Genomic DNA, 25,639 nt, shown 5'->3' on the forward strand with positions numbered 1-25,639 from the left:
GTGGTGACAAAATCTCTCAGCATTTGTTTGTCTGTAAAGGATTTCATTTCTCCTTCACTTAGTTGGCTGGATACGAAATTGTGGGTTGAAAATTCTTTTCTTTAGGAATGTTGAATATTGGCCCCCACTCTCTTCTGGCTTGTAGGGTTTCTGCAGAGAGATCCACTGTTAGTCTGATGGGCTTCCCTTTGTGAGTAACACGACCTTTCTCTCTGGCTGCCCTGAACATTTTTTCCTTCATTTCAACCTTGGTGAATCTGACGATTATGTCTCTTGGGGTTGCTCCTCTTGTGGAGTATCTTTGTGGTATTCTCTGTATTTCCTGAATTTGAATGTTAGCCTGTCTTGTTGGGTTGGGGACGTTCTCCTGGATAATATCCTAAACATTGTTTTCCAACTTGGTTCTATTCTCTCCGTCACTTTCAGGTACACCAGTCAAATGTAGATTTGGTCTTTTCACATAGTCCCATATTTCTTGGAGGCATTGTTCATTCCTTTTTATTCTTTTTTGTTTAATCTTGTCTTCTCTCTTTATTTCATTAAGTTGCTATTCAATCTCTGATATCCTTTCTTCTGCTTGATCAATTCAGCTATTGATACTTGTGTATGCTTCATGAAGTTCTCGTGCTGTGTGTTTCAGCTCCATCAGGTCATTTATGTTCTTCTCTACAGAGGTTATTCTAGTTAGCAATTCATCTAACCTTTTTCAAGGTTCTTAGCTTCCTTGCATTGGGTTAGAACATGCTCCTTTAGCTCAGAGGAATTTGTTATTACCCACCTTCTGAAGCCTACTTCTGTCAATTCGTCAAACTCTTTCTCCATCCAGTTTTGTTCGCTTGCTGACTAAGAGTTGTGATCCTTTGGAGGAGAAGAAGCATTCTGGTTTTTGGAATTTTAGCCTTTTTGCATTGGTTTCTCCCCATCTTTGTGGATTTATCTACCTTCGGTCTTTGATGTTGGTGACCTTCGGATGGGGCCTTTGAATGGACATGCTATTCATTTCTGTTTGTTAGTAGTCCTTCTAACAGACCCCTCTGCTGCCAGTCTGCTGGAGTTTGCTGGATGTCCACTCCTGACTCTGTTTGCCTGGGTATCACCAGTGGAGGCTGCAAAACAGCAAAGATTGCTGCCTGTTCTTTCCTCTGGAAGCTTTGGAAGCTTCTTCCCAGAGGAGCACCTGCCTGATGCCAGCCAGAGGTCTCCTGTATGAAGTGTTTGTTGGCCCCTACTGGGAGGTATCTCCCAGTCAGGATACATGGGGGTCAGGGACCCACTTGAGGAGGCTGTCTGACCCTTAGCAGAGCTCGAAGTCTGTGCTGGGAGGTGCGCTGCTCTCTTAGGGCCGTCAGGCAGGGACGTTTAAGTCTGCTATAAGTCCCTGACTGGGGCTGCTGCCTTTTTTTCAAAGACACCCTGCCCAGAGAGGAGAAATCTGGCAGTCTGGTCATAGCAGCCTTGCTGAGCTACAGGGGCTCCACCCAGTTCGAACTTCCCAGCAGGTTTGTTTACACCAGAAGCGTAAAACCGCCTACTCAAGCCTCAGCAATGGCGGATGCCCCTCCCCCAACCAAGCTCTAGTGTCCCAGGTCAATCTCAGACTCCTGCTGTGCTGGCAGCAAGAATTTCAAGCCAGTGGATCTTAGTTTCCTGGGCTCCGTAGGGGTGGGACCCACCGAGCCAGACCACTTGACTCCCTGGCTTCAGCACCCCTTTCCAAGGGGGTGAACAGTTCTGTCTTGCCGGCATTGCAGGCACCACTGGGGTATGGGAAAAACAGAACTCCTGCAGCTAGTTTGGTGTCTGCCCAAATGGCTGCCCAGTTTTGTGCTTGAAACCCAGGACCCTGGTGGGGTAGGCACCAGAGGGAATCTCCTGGTTTGCAGTTGTGAAGACCGTGGGACAAGCGCGGTATCTGTGCCGGAGTTCCTCACGCCCAGTCCCTCGTGGCTTCCCTTGGGTAGGGGAGAAAATTCCCCAACCCCTCGCACTTCCCAGGTGAGGCGTTGCCCCACTCTGCTTTGGCTCACCCTCCGTGGGCTGCACCCACTGTCCAACCAGTCGCAGTAAGATGAACCCGGTATCTCAGTTGGGAATGCAGAAATCATCCGCCTTCTGCATCAGTCTTGCTGGGAGGTGCAGACTGGAGTTGTTCCTATTTGGCCATCTTGCCAGCAATCCATCACAAAAGTGTTTTTCTTTTGTCATTTGTGCATATGTAAGAAGGCTTTGCTTACCCCAAGGTTATGAAGACTTACTCCTATGTTTTCTTTATTTTTTTTGAGACAGACTTTTGCTCTTATCACCAAAGCTGAAGTGGTGCAGTGGCGTGATCTCAGCTCACTGCAACCTCCGCCTCCTAGGTTCAAGCTGTTCTCCAGCCTCAGCCTCCCGAGTAGTGGGATTACAGGCGCCCACCACCATGCCCAGCTAATTTTTGTATTTTTAGTAGAGATGGGGTTTTACCATGTTGACCAGGCTGGTTTACTGACCTTAGGTGATCCTGCCCACCTCAGCCTCCCAAAGTGCTGCAATTACAGGGGTGAGCCATGGTGCCCGGCCTCTTGTGTTTTCTTCTAAAGGTTTTATAGTTGTAGCTCTTATATTTATGTCTGTGATCTACTTTAATTTTTGTGTGTGGTGAAAGAAAGGGGTCCAACTTCTTTTTTTTTTTTTTGCTTGTGGATATCCAGTTTAAAAGACTATTTTTTCCATACTGAATTGTCTTGGCATCCTTCTTAAAAATCAATTGACTGGCCAGGTGCAGTGGCTCACACCTATAATCGCAGCACTTTGGGAGGCCGAGGCAGGTGGATTATGAGGTCAGGAATTCAAGACCAGCCTGGCCAAGATGGTGAAACCCCATCTCTACTAAAAAATACAAAAGTTAGCCAGCTGTGGTGGCGGGCATCTTAATCCCTGCTACTCAGGAGGCTGAGGCAGAGAATTGCTTGAACCCTGGGGGTGGAGGTTGCAGTGAGCTGAGATTGTGCCACTGCGCTCCAGCCTGGGTGACAGAGTGAGACTCCATCTCAAAGAAAAAAAAATTAATTGACTGTAAGTATGCACAGTTGTTAACAGTTTATGTCCAGAGAAGAGATTTCTTTGGCGACTTTTATAATGTATCAATCATGTTTTAAATAATAAAATAGTCATGTTCATTTCCATTGCAATTAAATGTATATGTAAGATAAAATATTTTTTATTTCAATAGGTTTTGGGGGAACAGGTGGTGGTTGGTTACATAGATAAGTTCTTCAGTGTTGATTTCTGATTTTGGTGTACCCATCACACGAGCAGTGTACACTGTACCTAGTGTGTAATCTTTTATCCTTCACCCCCTCCCATCCTTCCCCCTGAGTCCAGTGTCCATTGTATAATTTTTATGCCTTTGCATCCTCATAGCTTAGCTCCCACTTCGTGAGAACACACAATGTTTGATTTTCCATTCCTGAGTTACTTCACTTAGAATAATGGTCTCCATTTCCATTCAGTTTGCTGCGAGTGCCATTATTTCATTCCTTTTTATGGCTGAGTCGTATTCCATGGTACATATATACCACATTACCACATTTTCTTTATCCATTCGTTGGTTGATGGGCATTTGGGCTGGTTCTATATTTTTGCTATTGTGAATTGTGCTGCTATAAACATGCACGTGCAAGTATCTTTTTCATATAATGACTTCTGGAAAATAATATTTGATGACAAAAATGAAATGTTATTACTGAAGGATGGTGGAATTATAGGTCAATATCTGTAGTTTGCATTTATAGTCAAATTAAAAATGAGCATGATTTACTGTTATAATCAGAAAATATCTTAAAGGGTTATACATAATCATACAAACTTTTAGAAGGTTGGGAAAAGATAAAATCAGTCAAGTTTGAAATCTTAACTATATAACTGTAATTCAAGTATTGATTTAATCTCTAAGCATAGGAAAACAATGTTTCTTCTCTAGATAATTCTCTTATGTGGTTTGATAAGACCCCACTGTCATATACACATTGGAGAGCAGGAAGACCAAGTATAAAAAATGAGAAGTTTTTGGCTGGTTTAAGTACTGATGGCTTCTGGGATATTAAAACCTTTAATGTTATTGAAGAAACACTTTATTTTCACCAGCACAGCATTCTTGCTTGTAAAATTGAAATGGGTAAGTATAGTAATATAGAGTTTTCTTTCACTCCAGGGGAAGAATATAAGGCTATTAGTTCCACTAGCGGGAATCATACAATCAAATGCTTCCTCTGTGTTCAGTCCTGTGCGAGGTGTTCCAGAGGTTAACGAGGAAGGAAAAGACACGGGCCCTGCTGTCAAGGTTTTGACCCTAAGGAGTAAAATGTAGTTGTGGAGATAGCATTAAATTCCTTATTATTGTTTAATGTAAATTAGCCTTAGATTAATTGATACAGGCTTCAATTGTGGGGAAGTCAAAACTGATACATTGGAAAGGGGAATGACAGAAAAAAGGAAAGGCTTCAAGAAGAGGTGAAACTTGGTTGGGGTTTGAAAAATGCATAGGGTTTGTATAAATAAGAAAGTGGGGGAAGAGTTTTGACATTCTGTGCAAAGTGAATGTCTCTCAACCTTGCCTAATTTGTAAATAAATCTATTTTTAAATATATGTTAGTTTTAATTTTTTCACAGCTTAAAAACTGTTAATTATTACCACTGTGCCCTAAAACTCTTATTACTCCCACTGTGCCCTAAGCTTCCTGCTCAGTGGGAGCCCGTAATGGTGGCGTGCTGGCTAGTCGGCTCACTTCACAGCGCCGCAGTCACTTCCCAAGACCGTGTCCACCAGCAACCTCCAGGGATTCCTTATTCTAACCTACTTTGAGTCAGTGTAAACTTGTGAGACATTTTAGAAACTAGTCTCTGTCCCCAATTTCTAGGCCTTCTCCCAGTTCCCTGTTTTTCCCCATTCTTGTTCAGCAAAACATCTTTTTCTCAATCAAGCTGGTCTCTCATTGTCCCAGGCACAGGGTATGCCCATCCTCATACTTGCACCTTTATGTTTTCCTCCTGCCAAGAAGTTTTGCAACTTTTCTTTCTTTCTTTTTTTACGTCTTTAATAAACTTTTCATTGTAGGATAGTTTTAGAGTTACAGAAAAGTTGCAAAGATAGTACAGAGTGTTCCCATCTATCCTACAATTTCCCCTACTGTTGACATATTACTTTAGTAAGGTACATTTGTCACAACTAATAAACCAATATTGATCATTATTATTATTATTAACTAAAGTCCACACATTATTCAAATTTCCGTAGTTTTTATTTAACATACTTTTTCTTTCCAGGATCCCATCCAGGACCCCACCTTACCTTTAGTACTCCTGCCTCCTTAGGCTCCTCTTGGCTGGGTGGTTTCTCAGACTTTTCTTGTTTTTGATGGCCTTAACAGTTTTGAGGAACACTGGTCATGTATTTGGTAGAATGTCCCTCAGTTTGGGTTGGCGGATGTTTTTCTCATGATTCAACTGGAGTTATAAGTTTCTGGAGGAAGACCAAAGATGTGAGGGAGCATTCTCACTTCACATGGGCACCATGTACTATTCATGTGACTTATCACTGGCCACCTGGCCCAAGGTAGTGTTTGTTAAGTTCTCTGCTGCAAAGTTACCCGTTTTCCTCCTTTCCATAACTGTCCTCTTTCTAAGGAAGTCACTATGTAGAATCCATACTTAACAGGGTAGAAAGTTATCCTCCACCTTCCTGTGAGGGGAGTATCTATATAAATAACTTGAAATTCTTCTGCACGGGGTATTTGTCTATTTTCTCCAATTTTTATTTTATTTTATTTTTTATTTTTTTTGAGATGGAGTCTTGCTCTGTCACCCAGGCTGGAGTGCAGTGGTGCCATCTCAGCTCACTGCAACCTCTGCCTTCCAGGTTCCAGCGATTCTCTTTCCTCAGCCTCCCAAGTACCTGGGATTACAGGCACGCACCACCATGCCCGGCTAATTTTTTATATTTTTGGTAGAGATGAGGTTTCACCATGTTGGCCAGGCTGGTCTTGAACTCCTGACCTCAGGTGATTCCCCTGCCTTGGCCTCCCAAAATGCTGGGATTACAGGCGTGAGCCACTGCACCTGGCCCCAATTTTTAAATTTATTCAGTTATTTATTTATACCCTCATCATTGTGGTTTTTTTGTTATTTGTTAGTTTGTAGCGCTTCCATAGTTTCTCCTTCTTTTTGTTCTTAATTTCCTCCAATCTTCTAGACCTAGTATAGGTTCATGGTTATTTATTTTATACTTTGGATTATAATCTAACATACTGCATTCTGTAATGTTTTGCTCAAGTCTTTCCGCTTTGGCCTTTGGTAGCTCTTTCACTTGGCTCCCATGTCCCTTGAAATAACCTCATCATTGTGGCTTTGTTGTTTGTGTTTGTTTTAAGCACTTCCTTACTTTCTGGTTACCTTATTTCTTTTTAGTCTTAATTTCACCTAACCTTTGAGACCTGGTTTATCAAGTAGTCTTCCTGACTCCTCTCATTCAAATGAATCTCTACCAATTTCACAGTTCCTACTGGTTAATAATTTTGCCATCATTTCAGCCATTGTTTCTGTCTCCAACTAATATATAAGCTTCTTAAATGAAAGAAAATGTCTATGCCTTTTAAAAATATCAACCAGAGAACTTTAAGAGCCTAAGATATGTGTCATAGCAGTAAGAAAAATAAAATATGCATTTGACCTCCCTTATTAATAAGAAACCCAGTTTTATTTAACTTTTCAAATGATTGCATGTTGTCTCATCCAAAAGGTATATTTGAAATAATTTAAATTTTAATCACCAGTGCTTTTAATTATTATAGTTGACTACAAAGAAGAATATAATACTACATTGCCACAGTTTATGCCATATGAAGATGGTATTTACAGTGTTATTCAAAAAAAGGTAACGTGGTATGAAGCGTTAAACATGTGTTCTCAAAGTGGAGGTCACTTGGCAAGCGTTCACGACCAAAATGGCCAGCTCTTCCTGGAAGATATTGTAAAACGTGATGGATTTCCACTGTGGGTTGGGCTCTCAAGTCATGATGTAAGTCTTGCTTTGCTTTCCAGAAACTTTTCAAATGTGTTATTTTGAGGGTTAGAAATCTGAACGTAAAGTATTAATACAAAGTGCAACAATAGATGAAGTACTGGGACTCCGTTTGCATAGCATGGTACTTTCTTACCTTTTACAACATAGAACAAATAGAAAATTTTGGTGCAGAATGCACTAGGGCAAATGCTCAGGCCATCCCAAGGGCCCAGTGGATGAATATCTCAACAACACCTCTATAGCCTAGTTGGGACAGACAAATTGGAAAGCTGGTAAAAATGAAATAGCATAGAATCAGAAAACCCTGAGTTTCAGTACCAGTAGTGGATCTTCTATTTATATGCTGGGTGATCATGAGCAAGTTATTTAGCCTTTGCAACCTTATTTCCTCATGTAGAAAATCAGGGTAATAATAATTTCATTGAGACTTGAACACAAAAGTTTATACAAGTTACCATCTAAAATTCTCCACATGGTTAGGACTAATAAATGCATACTTTCTTCCCACTTTTCCTCTAGAAAATTACACTACTTAAGATTAATTCTGCTAGTAAACACATCTGTGCCACTATTTGAATCGTATTATTTAATCATTTATGTACTTACAGTAAAGTCTTGTATACAAAAAATGGTTATCTATTGAGACTAGAGTTGTAGTTCTAATTTAAATAATCTTTAGAACAAAATTTAGGGCAAAATTTTTTAAAAGGATAGCAAGTTAAGATAAATTCAAGGAAAACTCAAAAAGAGTCTTCCCATTTTGAGTTTCTTGGGAAGTGTTTCTCTTTTCTAGCTCCCTACTGCTTGATGTCCTCTGTAGTGTGAAAAATGTAGCCAGAGACACAAAACACAAAACTATATAACATAGAAAACAATATTCAGAACAATATGAAGGTTGGGATTATAAATTTGTCATTGTGACAAATGGAAGCCATTTGCATGTTGTTTAATTTCAAGTGTTACGTAAACTCATCCTTTAAAAAAATCTAAAGACCAGGTATAATAACTCTGTCTCTAAGTTTAAAGTTCTCCATAAACGGTGCCAGAGCAAATGTCCCGAATCAGTGCATCAGAAGTCAGTCAGACCTACAATAATAGTAGGTTGAGACCTACAATACTGGAAGCAAATAATTAATATTCCATTATAATATTTCTTGAAGTATGTATGTTGTTCTTTGTATTCTTTTTAGAGTCATACATCTGGGTTCAGATTATCTCTATTATTCTTACAACAGGGAAGTGAATCAAGTTTTGAATGGTCTGATGGTAGTATATTTGACTACATTCCATGGAAAGGCCAAACATCTCCTGGAAATTGTGTCCTCTTGGACCCAAAAGGAACTTGGAAACATGAAAAATGCAACTCTGTTAAGGATGGTGCTATTTGTTATAAACCTACAAAATGTAAGACTTGAATTTCAGTAACAGTACATTTACTAAAATGTGACATAATTTATGCACATAATTAAATGCTCAGTGGAATTTTTATTTAAAGATTTATTCACAAATTATATGAAAATGATTTTGATACTTTGTAAATGGAAACAAATACAATATAAGCACTCAGGGAATTTGTTCCCAAAGACTTTCATTTGTTCTGTCACCAGGTAAATTCTACCCTAGAATTTGTGAATTCTAATTTCACTTAGCAATGTTTTACAAAGGCTGAGATGCTTATTTCAAAAAAGGGTCCCACACATATAAATTTGGGAAACACGTCATGTGATTTATCATATTAAAGGTTCTTATCTTTTCTTTTTTTTTTTTGACAGTGTTTATTGCTCTGTTGCGCAGGCTGGAGTGCAGTGGCATGAACATGGCTCACTACAGCCTTGACCTCCTGGGCTCAAGCAGTCCTCCCACCTCAGCCTCCTGAGTGGCTGGGACCACAGGCACGTGCCACCACACCCAGCTAATTTTTAAAACATTTTGTAGAGATAGGGTCTCACAATGTTGTTGAAGCTGGTCTTGAACTCCTAGGCTCAAGCAATCCTCCTGTTTCAGCCTCCCAAAGTGCTGAGAGTATAGGCGTGAGCTACTGCACCCGGCCAAAGGTTCTAAGAGAGTTTCTGTAATAATGAAGTCTGTTTAACCTTGTGTAACCAAGCATTTTCCAAACTTACATGATCCTTAAAATTTAAGGGAAGAGCCCCTTCCATTAGAGGCTGGACTTAGGGTCACCCCTGGTGGATAAAGCATGAACCTTGAGGAAGATCACACACACAAAAAAAAACTACCAGAGGCTGCAGAGGCCTGCAGGATAGGCAGGGAGGTGGTGGCATTAGTTTCCAAAGCCTCTGGTTCTCAGTGCTCACCATGTTTTCTGCTCTGAAGAATCTTGAACGGCAGATTCAACATTTGGTTGAACAGATTCAGGCAGAAGAAGATGTGAAAACTTTAGAGAAGCAGGTTAATAAAAGAAAGGGAGAATGATATAAACAATGAGGAATCAAGGTACAATCAAGAACTGACTTCTCAGTTGTTAGGCACAGAAAACAAATGTAACTTTTTAGAACAACAATTGGAATACGTGAGAAATAAGGCATGCAGAAATAGAGAAACAGACTTTACGGGATAGAGAATGATAAGATGACCAGACGCAAGTTCTGTGCTCCGCCAGGTTGAATAATGCCTCCTCCCCAAAGATTGCTGTCCAGTCAGAACCTTAGACTGTCACTTTATTGAGAAATAGAGTTTACAGATGTAGGTAGTTGAGATGAGGACATACTGGATTATGGTGGGCCCTAAATCCAATGACTAGTGTCCTTTTAAGAGGGAGATACAGACATACAGAGGGAAGAAGGCCACGTGATGACAAAGGCTGAGATTGCAGTGACAGAGTGATAAGCCGAGGATTGTCGGCAACCACCAGAAGATGAGAGGGAGGCACGAGACAGATTCTCCATTAGAGCCTCCAATGAGAACCAATCCTAACCCCTTCAATTCAGACTTCTAGCCTCCAGAACTGTGAGAGCATACATTTCTGTTGTTGTTGTTTTTTTTTTTTTTTGAGACGGAGTCTTGCTCTGTCGCCCAGGCTGGAGTGCTGTGGCCGGATCTCAGCTCACTGCAAGCTCCGCCTCCCGGGTTTACGCCATTCTCCTGCCTCAGCTTCCCGAGTAGCTGGGACTACAGGCGACCGCCACCTCGCCCGGCTAGTTTTTTGTATTTTTTTAGTAGAGACGGTGTTTCACCGTGTTAGCCAGGACATTTCTGTTGTTTTAAGCCACCAATTTTGTGGAATTTATTATGGCAGCCCAAGGAAACTAATACAAGAGCTAACTTTAAAAACTGGATCTTCAAAAAAACCAGAGAATAACAAGCATTAGTGAGGATGTGGAGAAAATGGAACCCTTATGCATTGCTGGTAGGAATATAAAACCGTGTAACCACTGTGCAAAATGGTGTGGCAATTCCTCAAAAGCATATACATAAGATTACTATGTGATCCAGCACTTCAGGTATATACTCAAAACATCTGAAAGCAGGGATTCAAACAGGTGTTTGTCCAACCATGTCATAGCAGCATAATTCATAATAGCCAAAGATGCAAGCACCCCAAGTGTCCATGGATGGACAAATGGGGAAGAAGCCTTAAAAAGGAAGGAAGTTCTGATGCATGCTGCAACACAGATGAACCTTGAAGACAGTATGCTAAGTGAAATAAGCCAGTCACAAAAAGACAAATACTCTATGATTCCATTTATATGAGGTAGTACCCAGAGTTCTCAAATTCATAGAGACAGGAAGTAGAATGGCAGTTACCAGGGACAAGATGGAAGGGAATATGGGGAGTTATTGTTTAGTGGGTATAGAGTTTCAATTTTGCAAGATAGAAAAGTTTTAGAGATGGATGGTGGTGATAGTTGTACAGCAGAGTGAATGCATTTGGTGCCACGGGACTGTACACTTGAAAATGGTTAAGGCCAGATGTGGTGGTTCATGCTTGTAATCTCAGCACTTTGGGGGGCTGAGACAGGTGGATGGCTTGAGCCCAGGAGTTCAAGACCTGCCTGGGCAACAGAGTGAGACTCCATCTCTACAAAAAAAATTGTTAAATTAGCTGGACACAGTAGTGCATGCCTGTAATCCCAGCTACTTGGGAAACTGAGGCAGGAGACTCTATTGCACCCACGAGTTTGAGACTGCAGTGAGCTGTGATTGCACTACTGCATTCCAACCTGGGTGACAGAATAAGACCCTGTCTCTAAAAACAAAACAAAACCAAAATGGTTAAGATGATTAATTTTATGTTATGTGTATTTTACCACAGTTAAAAAAAATGGATCTTCTTGAACAGGAATATAACACACTTACCACGATGCAGGCCCTTCCAAAAAAAAAAAAAAGAGTTGGAAGCAAAACTTCATGAAGAACAGGAAGAAAAAAAAATGTATGCAACCTAAGAGACCCCAGTTGCAGACTATACTAGAAACAAATAGACCAAACATAAGGCATTTGCTTATGTTGCCAGTGTGAGAAATAATTTAAAAAAAAAAAAAAAAAGAGTCAAACCCTTCAGAAAAGTTCCCTATCCTCATGATGCCGTGATAGCCAATGTTCAAGAAGTTTTGCATTAACAGTTGAGCCCAGTGCAACACTAAGTAATCAGCAATATACCTTTGCCCAACCATTTTCATCAGAATAGAAAATATCAAACAAGAACTTACTAGTAACATTTCTTTTCAACAGCAGCATTAATGAGGAGTTGTGAGAAGTTCTATACATTGTATAGATGAATTTGGCAAATGCATTTTGATCTGCAGCAGCTGGGAAACTTACCCAGGAGTCCAACTGCTGAACTGAAGACTTAGTACTCAAATTGGTAGCATTAGTGAGAAGAATGGAGGCAAACGCCAATCAAATAACCAAAGTTCAAAAAGATCAAGTCTGGTTTCTAACAGAAGACAGAGAAGCAGCAGAAGGAACCAAGGGCCACTAAAGAGTCTCTTGATGATGAAAGAAACAGCAGCCGCCATCCTTCTCTAATCACAGAGACCACAAGTAAGGACTCTGCCAAGCAAGAGATTTGGAGAAAAAAACAGGAAATGCCTTTACTTACTGAAGGACATACAGACCATACAGAATGCATCACAAAGCAATAGTCTGGGTTGAGATTACTGACTGGTACCAGGTCAGATATTTGATTCAGATAATCTGTACCTCACTAATACAACATTGACAATTTACTTTCCAGTTTTCATATGCTCTTCTGTTGGAATTAAAAACAGGTGTTAAGGGGCAAAAGCTGCATTCCCCAGGCTACTTCTGTTACTCAGCACAATTAAAAATCAATTTAAATGGAAACCAGGGGCATTTTTAAGAGCTAAGAAGCCACTCCTAGTCTTTTTTTGTTTGAGTGATGTTGTGGTGCTGATGTATTACGCTTTGTAAAACAAATTAGCAATTTAAAAAAATATATTTTTTAAAAATAGTTCTTTTATGACTAAGTAAAACTAGATTTATTTCGATTATCAAAATAAAAAGGAATCCAAGGGGCTAAGCACGGTGGCTCATGCCTGTAACCCCAGCACTTTGGCAGCCTGAGGAGGGCAAATCACTTGCGGTGAGCGAATCACTTGAGGTGAGGAGTTTGAGACCAGCCTGGCCAACATGGTGAAACTTCGTCTCTACTAAAAAAAATAAATAAACAAAAAAAGGAATCCAAAGAAAGAAATAATTGTAATTATTATTTCAGAGTAGTTTCAGGTCTGCTTGGCCTGTCTTTACTTCTTTTTCTAGTCTTTCTCATTGTTTTTACTTTAGTCCAAATCAGTCTTAGAAAGCTAAGGCATTTTCTGCTTCTATCATCTACGTTTTTTAAACGGTATTCCAAAAAGTTAATTAAAATATGTATTTATAGAGTGTGGGCTGTGGCTTTCTCTGGTATGAATTAAATGCTTCTTAACCGCAAAAGCAACAGTTCCAATCAGGGACATTGAATTAGATTTTGAATTAGACATTGAATTAGTCTGTTTTTTCCATGCATTGTTATAACTGTGTCTAACATTTTTATAGCTAAAAAGCTGTCCCATCTTACATATTCATCAAGATGTCCAACAGTAAAAGAGAATGGGTCACGGTGGATCCAGTACAGGGGTCATTGTTACACATCTGATCAGGCATTGCACAGTTTTTCAGAGGCCAAAAAATTGTGTTCCAAACATGGTGAGTTAAAATTTGTTGATTTTCTTATGACTCAATAATTTTTAGAAATGTTTGTTAAGGATGTAATTTGAAGCAATGATTATATTTTTGAAAATATTTTTAAAGCACTTTCCATTTCTAATAGCACTATAAACTAATTGCCCAGTGGTAGGGAAATGGTTAAGTATCTTATGACATAGGAACTCAATGAAATATTGGAATAGCCATTAAAAATGCCAGTAATCCCAGCACTTTGGGAGGCCAAGGCGGGCGGGTCACGAGGTCAAGAGATCGTGACATCCTAGCCAATATGGTGAAACCCTATCTCTACTAAAAATACAAAAATTAGCTGGGTGTGGTTGCACACACCTGTCGTCCCAGCTACTCGGGAGGCTGAGGCAGGAGAATCACTTGCACCCAGGAGGCAGAGGTTGCAGCTAGCCGAGATGGCGCCACTGCACTTCAGCCTGAGTGACAGAGCAAGACCCCATCTCAAAAAAAAAATTATCAATGTTAATAATAAGTACATGGAAACTAGTAAGTGGGAAGAAGTAGAATTTTAAAGTGGTGGCTGGGCGTGATGGCTCACGCCTATAATCCCAGCACTTTGGGAGGCCGAGGTGGGAGGATCATGAGGTTAGCCATTCAAGACCAGCATGACCAACATGGAGAACCCTTGTCTCTACTAAAAATACAAAAATTAGCTGGGTGTGGTGGTATGCACCTGTAATCCCAGCTACTCGGGAGGCTGAGGCAGGAGACTCGCATGAACCAGGGAGGCGGAGGTTGCAGTGAGTCAAGACTGCGCCACTGCACTCCAGCCTGGGTGACAGAGCAAGACTCCATCTCAAAAAAATAATAAATAAAATAAATAATAAAAAATAATAATAAATTTAAAATAATAAAATAAAAGTGGCTAAGTGAACTGCTAAGCAAAACTACTGACGAATTGAAATGGTTTTACCTACAGCTAGACATGCTTAGAAAAAAGAATTAAGAGGTAAAATTTTTGTAACGTTAACTAAGTAGTAAATAAAAATTATAGTTGTTCCACTGCTTGGTTATTAATACATAAGCTTAGCCTCACCAGGGTAACAAATCAAAGTAGTATGGTTGTCCATCCGTTCTGCAATAGGATTGGCCGCATCCTCTGACCACCACAAAGGACAGGGATTTTTGCCTTCAGATTTAGCTATTTTAGAAAGAGTAGCAATGATCGGCTCTTTCCCATGACAAATTTGATCCATAGTCAAACTGTAAAATGACTTCTAGGGAAACTACCTAGAGTATTTCAAAGACCAAAATTTGTTTACCTGCTTCCTTGGGTAGCAAATTAGCCAGGTAGATGGGTGGCATTTATCTAATTTATTCTGATAACCATTGTAGAGACACTTGACTGATTGAAAAATCTTCTAATTACTGGGAACTTTTGTGTGGGAACCATTGGGTGTTATACCTGTATACACATGATGGGAACTGTTGTAAGCTATATGTATGTTTTGAAAGTCAGAAACCTTTTTCTCCTAAAGGAGAAAACAGAGTGGTTTACTGTAAAAATAATATGTAGGTTAAGCACTTCAGACTTGGAGGCATGAGGGTCTGGGTTCAAATTCCAGCTCCCACATATCCTAGCTAAGTGACATTGGGAGGTTATATAACTCTTTCTCTTTTCTCATCTGAACAGTGAGAGAGGGCTCATGGGTAGGCAGTTCCAGGGCCAAAAAAATATTGACAGATAAATAGTTTGAAGAAGCACAAAATTTATTTATACATGTTTGGAAGTGATTTTTTTTGGAAGTACTTATAAAATTTTGACCTAAATACCAGTTTTTAAAAACTGTCTCTCTGTAAGGCTTGAATTTATCAATGATCTTGTTAATAATATATATATTTTTCAAATGGCTAGTTGAGAATAAACTACTTCTCTAGTTTCCATAAAGCTAATTGAGAATTTGTTTTCCTTCAACAGATCAGTCTGCAACTATCGTTTCCATAAAAGATGAAGATGAGAATAAATTTGTGAGCAGACTGATGAGGGAAAATAATAATATTACCATGAGAGTTTGGCTTGGATTATCTCAACATTCTGTTGGTAAGTGAAATAATTGTATGTGTAGTGTGCAAAGAGAGTTCTAACTCATCCTAAATAACAAGTCATCCTTGCTAAAGAATGTTAAGTGATGGCTAATTCAGGTGCCTCTTATGGATAAATAAACTAGGTCGCTGGCTGTTCTGGACGGTTATAAATTTTGAATGAATCCATGAGTTAACTTAGCAGTGATGGAAACCACTAATGACACAGAAAATCATGTTTAATAAAGTAGAATCATTCTAGAGGCTTATTTCTGGGATCCTTGGATCAACATCAGGATATTTTCTTCTCAGCAATGTCTGTGTCCCCACAAGGAGCCCATGCCTGCCTTCTCTTAGAGTTCTAGTGTCTGTCACCGCGTGGATTTGCAGCTTATAACTTTGTTGTTCAGACAGTTATCTTCTTGTTATTCCCTTCTCTCTAAGAATATTTTTTACCATTGGTTAAAATTAAATCTTAATAGTAATCTTTAAAAACTGGCTTAGTGTTAGGTTGATGCAAAAGTAATTGCAGTTTTTCCCATTACTTTCGCGCCAACCTATAAAATTGCAGATAATTGATTCAAAGAAAATTTGTGGAAGGATTTTTTAATAAGAAATAGTAGATATAGATAAATGCTTCTTATATTATTCCAAAGTTATTTCATACCAATATTATGTAAATAGGGTTTGGGTGACCTTGGAATTGGTAGAAATAAATTAAGAGTACAAATATGACAGAAGAGAAAGTTTTTTCACATTTTATGCAAAGTTGAATTTTAAATTATTAAAATGTGAATTCTAAAATGTTAAGTACTTGTTAAAAAATACAAGGATTCCAAGTTGTCCAAATGAATCCTAAATCGTGTTTACACTGTCACCACAAGGTGGTGCCACTTCAGCTGGAAAACAAAGATGAAGTCCTGGGGGTGGTGTGGGAGAAGGGTGGGGATGGAGGTTCCTGCACCCTTCGTCTTCCACCAGCATGTCTTTAATGATATGACTTTTTAAAATTAGACTAGGGGAAGTATATGGGTCCTTGGAAATCTCTCCCTCACAAAATAAATGTGCAAGTATTCTACACTTTAATCGAAACACCACATTCTCTATCTGTGTTGTCCAATAGAACTTTCTACAAAGACAGAAATGTTCTATATCTGCACTGTCCAATATAGTAGTCACTGGTCACATGTGGCTCTTGAGCACTTGAAATGTGAGTAGTGCAACTGAAGGACTGATTTTTTTTTCCTTTTTAATGCATTTTATTTTAACAAGTAGCTATCATATTGGACAGCACAGTTCTGATGAGTTACATGAACCCCATGCTTGTAACTTACTAGTTTAGTGTCAGTAAACATAGTTATATTTAATTTCTTTCTTCAGACCAGTCTTGGAGTTGGTTAGATGGATCAGAAGTGACATTTGTCAAATGGGAAAATAAAAGTAAGAGTGGTATTGGAAAATGTAGCATGTTGATAGCTTCAAATGAAACTTGGAAAAATGTTGAATGTGAACATGGCTTTGGAAGAGTTGTCTGCAAAATGCCTCTGGGTAAGTATGGAACCTGTCCTTAGGAAACTTTTTGCAGAACAGTCAGGAAATAAATGCACAATCCAATTATGTACAAAATTCTGTACTTGGTCTTGAAGTATTTAGTCCTTAAAGTATATCCAAATATCTTGATTAAGTCATAGAGATTTCCCCCTGAAAAATAGATTACAAGGGACAATAAATGCACAAGATGACTAGGACTCCAGTCTACATTTCATATAATTCTTTCCTAAGAAAAACAAAAGTTGCCAGGGTATTAGGGAAGTAATTTCTTTTAAAATGCTCTTGAGATGTATTTTATTCTATAGTTTGATTATATAAAAGCTTAAAGGTCTATTTCTGCAGTTAATTTGCTTCCTTTCTTTCTAATCCTATAAAACTCATGGTTAATTTTAAAACAATGCAAAACTGGATTTAGTTATTGAAAACATTCAGGGTATCTATAAAAAATCATAATTTGAACTTACATTTTATTATGAATTAATACATAAAATTACCATTAAAATATTATATTAACTTCATTTCTGGAGAAAGAGCTCCAAATTTTTCACAGTAACATTTTTAAAGATCTTGCATAAAAATTTCGCTTCTGGTATGTAAATATTAAAGATAAAACCTCAATTCTAGGTAATCAGTATCCATGTATACACACATTGAGTCAGTAAACAGAGTGTCTACTATATGCCATGCCCTGTTTTGCACACTGGGATGCACCTGAGAACAAGACAGATAAGGATCTGTTCTCACAGAAATTACAATCTGGTGAAGAAAGAGAAGTAAATAGGTCAATTTTTTAAAGAGAGGAAAATATCAAATTGTTATAAACTCTATGTGATGGAGACTAGGTGGATAGCTACTCTAGGATACCAGGGAAGACACCTAGAAGCAGGAGACATTGAAGCTAAGATCTAAAAAATCAAGCCAAGCAAATATCAAGGGAAAGGGCATAACAGACAGAGGTACCAGTTGGAGCAAAGAGCCTAGGGCAGAACGAGTTTGCTGAGTGCTCAGGGAAGAACTGACAGGTAGGTGCTAGACATACAGAGCTTTGGAAGCAAGGCTTGAGTTCTGGTTTTATTCTGAGTGGAATGGAAAGCAACTGGAAGATTTGGGGGTTGGGTGGGAGCAGAGTTAGGTTGTTGTAAATCAAAAGTTCTATGTTGGCCATTTTGAGTTATCCATAGAGGGATGAGATATGTAATGTGCATAGCAATGGTATGTAAAGTCATGGAACAGAGCGAATCCATCTGGGCAGCATGCAGATAAGGGGCTTGGAACAGCAGCTGCACTAAATGAACTCATCTGAGAGGCTTAAATCATTTTGAAGCAAATAATACTTTATTTGGCCCCAGGTAAGTCAATCACAAAAATTTATAGCTTTTAGCGATTTGCTATCAAAGTAGGATAATATACAGGTGGTGATATTCCCAAATTGGTGTTAGGAAGGGAATGTGAGAATAATCACAGCACATTAATGTCTTTGGAAGAAAATTCCTATCTCAATGAAGAGGATTTGAATGAAAAGGAAAACACTTACATTTGAAAAGAAATCACTCAAGTGTTTCTTTTGATCTGATGATGAGTTTGAATTCTATGTTAGTGCTATGAAACAATCAGATTTATTATGTCTGTACACAGCTTACAGGTTTACGTGTGTGACACAACCCATAATGTATAAAATCAATAATGATCACTTTTGTATTCTCTCCTCCAACATCAAACCTTTTCCTGTTCCAGGCCCTGATTACACATCAATAGCTATCACAGTTGCCACACTAAGTATCTTAGTTCTCATGGGCGTACTGATTTGGTTCGTCTTCCAAAGGCACCGTTTGCACCTGGCGGGCTTCTCAGCAGTTCGATATGCACAAGGAGTGAATGAAGATGAGATTATGCTTCCTTCTTTCCATGACTAAATTCTTCTCAAAGTTTTCTAATTTGCACTAATATGTTACAAAAAATTAGTCACTTAAAATGTCCCAGTGTCAGTATTTACTCTGCTTCAAAGTAGAACTCTTAAGTACTTTTTCAGTTGTTTAGATCTTAGGCATGTGCTGGTATCCACAGTTAATAGCTTGCTAAATGCCATGTTTATCACCCCAATTAATAGAATGGAGAGGACTCCAAAGCTGGAACTGAAGTCCAAATTGTTTGTACAGTAATATGTTTAATGTGCATTTTCTCTATATGAATGTGATTGGTAACTAGAATATGTCTATTTTAATAGAAGTTTTTTTATAAAACTTCTTAGAAAATTTAAATTGGCATATTACTAGGTGACATGTCTACTTTTTAATTTTTAAGAGCATCTGGCCAAATGCAAAATTAGTACCTCAAAGTAAAAATTGAACTGTAAACTCTATCAACCTTGTTTCAAAATAGTCATTTTTAGCAATGGGGAAAAATAAACAATAAGACATGCTTACTTTTTAATTTTAATTTTAATTTTTTTTTTTGAGAGTGATGTCTCTCTGTCACCCAGGCTGGAGTACAATGGCGTGATCCTGGCTCACTGTAAATCTTCGCCTCCCAGGTTCAAGCGATTCTCCTGCCTCAGCCCCCTGAATAGCTGGGATTACAGGTGCCCACCACCATGCCCGGTTAATTTTTGTATTTTTAGTAGAGATAGGGTTTCACCATGCTGGCCAGGCTGGTCTCGAACTCCTGACCTCAGGTGATCCTCCTGCCTCGGCCTCCCAAAGTGCTGGGATTACAGGCTTGAGCCACCGCACCTGGCTTCTGCTTACTTTTTATACAGCAAAATGATTCCTCTTGGCAAAATGCTTCCTATATTATTCCAAAGTTATTTCATACCAATATTATGTAAATATGAAGAGTTTTTTTCTGTTTATAACTGTTCATAAAACAATGACTTTTAAAGATTTAGTACTTAACATTTTCTGAAGTGTGGGAACATTATTTTTAGATTGAGTAGGTACCCTGTAGCAGTGTGCTTTGTATTTTCTGATGTATTACATGACTGTTTCTCTTGTAAAGAGAATCAACTAGGTATTTAAGATTGATAATTTTGCAATTTATGTACTTCACATAGCATGTCAACTTTGGACTAAGAATTTTGTTTTACTTTTTTTACACATGTTAAACAGAGAAAGGGTCCATGAAGGAAAGTATATGAGTTGCATTTGTAAAAATGAGACTTTTTCAGTAGAACTCTAAACCTTGTGATGACTACTAACAGATTTAAAATTATGAGTGATTAAGAAAACATTGCTTTGTGGTTATGACTTTAAGTTTTGACACCTAGATTATGTTCTTAGTAATAGCATCCACTGGAAAAGGTGAATGTTTTATTCAGCATTTAACTTACATTTGTACTTTAGAGTATTTTTGTATAAAATCCATAGATTTATTTTACATTTAGAGTATTTACACTATGATAAAGTTGTAAATAATTTTCTAAGACAGTTTTTATATAGTCTACAGTTGTCCTGATTTCTTATTGAATTTGTTAGACTGTTAGACTAGTTCTCTTGTCCTATGATCTGTCTACAATTTTAGTCATTAAGACTTTCCTCCAAGAACTAAGCCAAATTGATGTGAAAAGCACAGCTGTATATAATGGTGATGTCGTAATAAAGTTGTTTTATCTTTTAAGTAAAAGTAAAAATGCTGGAGTTGATCCTTATTGAAAAAAAAATCTCTAGATTGGGTTTTTTATGTTAGGCATACAGTACAAGAAATAAATTGACCACCAATTGTGAAGCGAGGCATTTGCTAAGAGATTTTGTGTGCATTTTTTAGAGAATAAATAGGCTGGGGGTAGTGGCTCACACCTGTAATCCCTCTTCACACTTTGGGAGGCCAAGGCAGGGGGATCATTTGAGCCCAGGAATTCAAGTTCAGCATGGGCAACAAAGCAAGACCCCATTTCTACAAAAAATAAAATAATTAGCCAGCTGTGGTGGCACCCATGTGTACTGCCACCTACTCAAGAAGCCAAGGCAGGAGGATCCCGTAAGCCCAGGAGTTTGAGACTACAGTGAGCTATGAATGTGCCACTGAACTCCAGTCTGGGTGACAGAGCAAGACCCTGTTTTGAAAAACAAGTCGATATTGATCCAATTGCTGAATACTGGAGAGGCAAAGTCAGATAAAATTGGATTCTAGGAGTTAGGAAACCAATGACCATCTTAGCCAATGGAAATGTAGCAGAGTGGTGAAGCCAGAATCCAGATGGAAGTGAGTTTAAAAGTGAAAGGGAAGGCCAGGTGTGGCACCTCACGCCTATAATTCCAGCACTTTGGGAGGCCGAGGTGGGTGGATCGCTTGAGGTCAGGAGTTTGAGACCAGCCTGACCAACATGGTGAAACCCCGTCTCTGCTAAAAATACAAAAAAAAAAAAAATTAGCCAGGTGTGGTGGTGCATGCTTGTAATCCCAGCTGCTTGGGAAGCTGAGGCAGGAGAATCGCTTGAACCCAGGAGGCAGAGGCAGTGAGCTGAGATTGTACCATTGCACTCCAGCCTGGGTGACACAGCAACGCTCTGTCTCAAAAAAAAAAAAAAAAAAAAATTGAAAGGGAAATTAGGAGATGAGGAACATGAGATTTCAAGAAGTATGATAGAGACAGAAAGGAAAGGGACTGGGCCAGAGGGGAAAGAAGGGTTGAAGAAGGGTTTTTTTCTAAAGGGGAAAGAAAGAGGTTCACAAGTTTAGAAGCTGAGAGGAAAAACAAAAACAAAAATAATGGACAGAGAGCAGCTGATGATGCAGTGGGGAGAGGGAATCATTAATGGAAGATCTTGGAGAAGATAAAATGAGAGGGGCAGTCCTAAGCAGAAAGAGGAACTGGTTTGGGTGGGTTGGGGAAGCATGCCGCCTTCTCTGAGGCCACAAGAGAAGAACTGCAGATAAGTATTTGAAGGTGTTTGTCTGTATAGTAATGGTCTCCCATTTTCTTGTGTACTAGAAGGCAAGGTCTGCTGAGAAAGATTGGTAGCAGATGGGGTCTTTTAAAAAGTTTAAAAATTTTTTAGAGACAGGGTCTGGCTCAGTTGCCCAGGCTGGAATGCAGTGGTGCAACTGTAGCTCACTGCAGTCTTGACCTCCAACATTATTATTATTATTTTTTTTCCTAGAGATAGGTGATTTCAATGTTACCTAGGCTGCTCTCAAACTCCTGGGCTCAAGTGATCCTCCCACTTCAGCCTCCCAAAGTGTTGGGATTACAGGCATAAGGCACCACACCTAGCCTGGGATCTTAGCTTGAAAAGAGTAATAAATTTGAAATACTCAATGAGAAAAATAGGAGAGGACACTGACTAAGGTAAAATCAAATACAAGGATTGCAGAAGAGCAATAGAGGGCCCAGATGAAATTAAAAGCCATATTGTTTATAGTGACAGCCATCGGGAGAACTGACTGATTTCCTCCACCTATCCTCAGTTGACTTCAGTAAAGTTGAGGAAAAAGAGAGCATGGGCCGGGCGAGGTGGCTCATGCCTGCAATCCCAGCACTTTGGGAGACCAAGGCGGGCAGATCACTTGAGGTCAGGAGTTCAAGACTAGCCTGGCCAACATGGTGAAGCCCCATCTCTACTAAAAATACAAAAAACTTAGCCAGGTGTGGTGACGTATGCCTGTAATCCTAGCTAGTCGGGAGGCTGAGGCAGGAGAATTGCTTGAACCCAGGAAGTGGAGGTTGAGGTGAGCTGAGGTAGTGCCACTGCACTCCAGCCTGGGCAACAGAAAAAAAAAAAAAAAAAGCATGAAGAAGAAAGCGGAGACCGCAGGTTCTGAGTTGGCCAGGTGAGCACACCAGAGGAACAAGGGGACAGAGGATGTGGTATCCCAGCTGGGTGGAGAAGGGAGAAAGAAAAGGCTGAGAAAAATGCAGGCAAGGGCCTGAAGTCTGGCATGAGTCAAAAGAGGACGTAAGTTGGAGTGAGAGTGAAGGAAAAATTAAGGGTATGAGGTGTAACTGGAGAGTAAATTGGAGAGTGAAATATAACAGTACCCACGTACAGGCAATAAGTAGTCTATTTCATCAGATTAGCATAAAAAATGAGGCAGTGTGCACCAGAGTTAACAATAAAATAATATAATTTTCTTTAGTCCAAATGACTTAAAATGACAGTGTTAAAATAGGTTTTGCCTTAAATAGATTGATTCATTAGGATGTCAATTCTATTGGTAAATGTAACCAATATTTGAATAGTAGCTTAACACAAAGAAAACCACATTGATAAAATATACTTTGGTGCCTGAGGTGGGTTGGAAGAGATAACTTTCACAATTACATGATTGCTTAGAACTGTCCATTTTTACTTCTGTAATTAGGAAGGCAAAAGAGTCCGGAATCAAGATGTGTCAATATTCCAACGTAGAGTACCTTTGGAAGGATTCGCTCTGGTCTGGAGTTTGGTATATAATAAACCCATTATTGGCAGCCTGAGAAGAAGAATGGAAGTAAATAAGTTAAGCAAGACCTTAATACTTTGGCAAAGGGGCAGAACCTGGAATAGGTGGGAGAGTCCAGCACAGGACCTGGGCTCTGGTTCATTTGTTAGCATTCTCTGTGAGCCCACAGGGAATCACATCCCTTCTTTGGGTCACTCAATTTCCTTACTAGTAAATGAAGATGACCCCTACCACATCTAACACTCTATGACTCTCCTTATAGACCCCGTGGGTCAAATTTCCTTGGTGTAACCACTCTGGATTATCAGAAGTGTGGAAAGGGTTAGATTTTATTTTTTTAAAAAAGAGTAATTTTTGAGCAGTTATAGATGTATACAAAAAATGTAGCAGAAGGTATAGAGTTCCCATGTACCTCCTTACACATACCCCAGTTTCTCCAATTATTAACATCTTGCATTAGCAGGTACATTTGTTACAGTGGATGAGCCAATATTGACAAATTATTAACTAAAGTCTATTGTTCACACTAGGGTTCATCTTTGTTTTGTGCATTCTAGGGGTTTTAACACATATATAGTGATACACATCTACCATTACAGTATCCTACAGAATAATTTCATGGCTCTAAAAATCCTGTGTTCCATCTATTCATTCCCTCTTTCTTCCCACCCCTACCCCTGGCAACCATTTATCTTTTTACTGTCTCCATAGTTTTGCCTTGTCTAAAATGTCATATAGTTGGAATCATATAATATGTAGTCTTTTCAGATTGGCTTCTTTCTCTTAGCAAAACATATTTAAAATTCTTCCATGTCTTTTTGTGGCTTGATAGCTTATTTGGTTTTAGTACTGAATAATATTTCATTGTTTGGATGTGCCATCGTTTATCCATTCACTTATTGAAGGACATCTTGGTTGCCTCTAGGTTTTGGCAATTATGAATAAAGCTGCTATCAACATTCATGTGCAGGTTTTTGTGTATATGTAAGTTTTTAACTCATTTGGATAAATACCAAGGAGTTGTGATTGCTAGATGGTATGGTAGGAGTACATTTAGTTTTGGAGGAAGCTTCTAAACTGTCTTCCAAAGTGGCTGTCCCATTTTGCATTTGCACCAGCACTGAATGAGAGTTCTTTTTGCTCCACATCTTCACCAACATGTGATCTTGTTAGCGTTTTTGGATTCTGGTATCTAATAGGTATGTAGTGGTATTTCATTTTTGTTTTAATATACAATTCAGCAACTACATATGATGTTGAGCATCTTTTCATCTATTTGCCATTATATAACTTCTTTGATGAGGTGTGTATTCAGATCATCTGCCCATTTTTTTAACTGGGTCATTTGTTTTCATGTTGTTGAGTTTAGACTTGATTTTTTAGAACTCTTTTGCCGATGACATGAGGCTTAAACAAGCACCCTTGCTTGACCCTGGCTGGTGTTGTCCAGAGGCCCTCATGAGTGAAGTATAATTGCACAGTTTATGCATACATTGTAGCAAGCATAGCTTAAAGACTCTTCATCCAGGAGCTGGTAACAGAGAAAAACTGTCGAAGAGACATAGTTCACTGAAAAGAGTCTTTGAAAAGGAGGATTCTGGCCAGTAGATCCAAAGGAGAAGGCTGGCAAACGCCACCTTAACCAAGTGATCCAAGTTAACATCAGTGATGAGACATCGACATCTTGTCCTTCTCGAGCAGGTACATCACTTCTGGGGTACTCTTGCCAAAAAAGCGCAACCTGAATCCAATCAGGAGGAAACGTCAGACAAAATGAAACTGAGGGACATTCTACAAAACGACTGGCCAGTACTTTTTAAATGTGGTTTGATCGTGAAAGAAAAAGAATGACAGAGAACTGTCCTAGATTAAAGGGAGACTAAGGAGACACGACATCTCAATGCAATGTATGATCCTGGATTGAATCCCAGAACAGAAAAGGACCCTTAGAGGGGCAATTAATGAGATGCGGTAAGTGCTGTAGATTAGCTAATCGCATTATACCAGTGCGAGTGTCCTGTGTTTGATCACTGCACTGGCGTTATATAAGATGTTAATATTTAGAGAAGCTGGCTGAAGGGTTACGGAAATCTCTTGTGCTGTTTTTGCAATATTTTCGGAAGTCCTAAGTTATTTCAGTTCAAATTAAAAGTTTAAAAAAGAAAAATTAGAAGCTCCAGAAGGCCGCGCGCCAGCTGCTCCTGTGGGACGGAGCACACAGGTCCTCCTGGTGGGAGCCCCCCGTGCCGTTCACGCTCCGCCCGGCGGGCATTGAACCCGCACCCGAGAAGCGCCGCCCCCGCTCCCGCCTCGCCTCGCCCCGCCAAGCCTAGCTAGTCGGGAGGCTGAGGCAGGAGAATTGCTTGAACCCAGGAAGTGGAGGTTGAGGTGAGCTGAGGTAGTGCCACTGCACTCCAGCCTGGGCAACAGA

The 25,639-nt window shown here is 39.3% G+C and overlaps 1 protein-coding gene across 1 annotated transcript in view; it reads left to right on the plus strand.

Moving 5' to 3' along the window:
- Window positions 1-20,456, plus strand: part of LY75 (lymphocyte antigen 75) — a 94,704-nt gene extending 74,248 nt beyond the window's left edge. Inside the window, exons 29-35 of the mRNA XM_011992009.1 lie at window positions 3,962-4,156; window positions 6,828-7,054; window positions 8,296-8,464; window positions 13,079-13,228; window positions 15,177-15,299; window positions 16,661-16,828; window positions 18,566-20,456. Of these exons, the coding sequence (XP_011847399.1) occupies window positions 3,962-4,156; window positions 6,828-7,054; window positions 8,296-8,464; window positions 13,079-13,228; window positions 15,177-15,299; window positions 16,661-16,828; window positions 18,566-18,744 (1,211 nt within the window). The 3' untranslated portion in view covers window positions 18,745-20,456. The remainder of the gene's footprint in view (window positions 1-3,961; window positions 4,157-6,827; window positions 7,055-8,295; window positions 8,465-13,078; window positions 13,229-15,176; window positions 15,300-16,660; window positions 16,829-18,565) is intronic.
- The last annotated feature ends 5,183 nt before the right edge of the window (window positions 20,457-25,639 follow it).

The sequence above is a fragment of the Mandrillus leucophaeus genome, unplaced genomic scaffold (assembly GCF_000951045.1).
Source record: "Mandrillus leucophaeus isolate KB7577 unplaced genomic scaffold, Mleu.le_1.0 Scaffold110, whole genome shotgun sequence".
Classification (NCBI taxonomy): Eukaryota; Metazoa; Chordata; class Mammalia; order Primates; family Cercopithecidae; genus Mandrillus; species Mandrillus leucophaeus.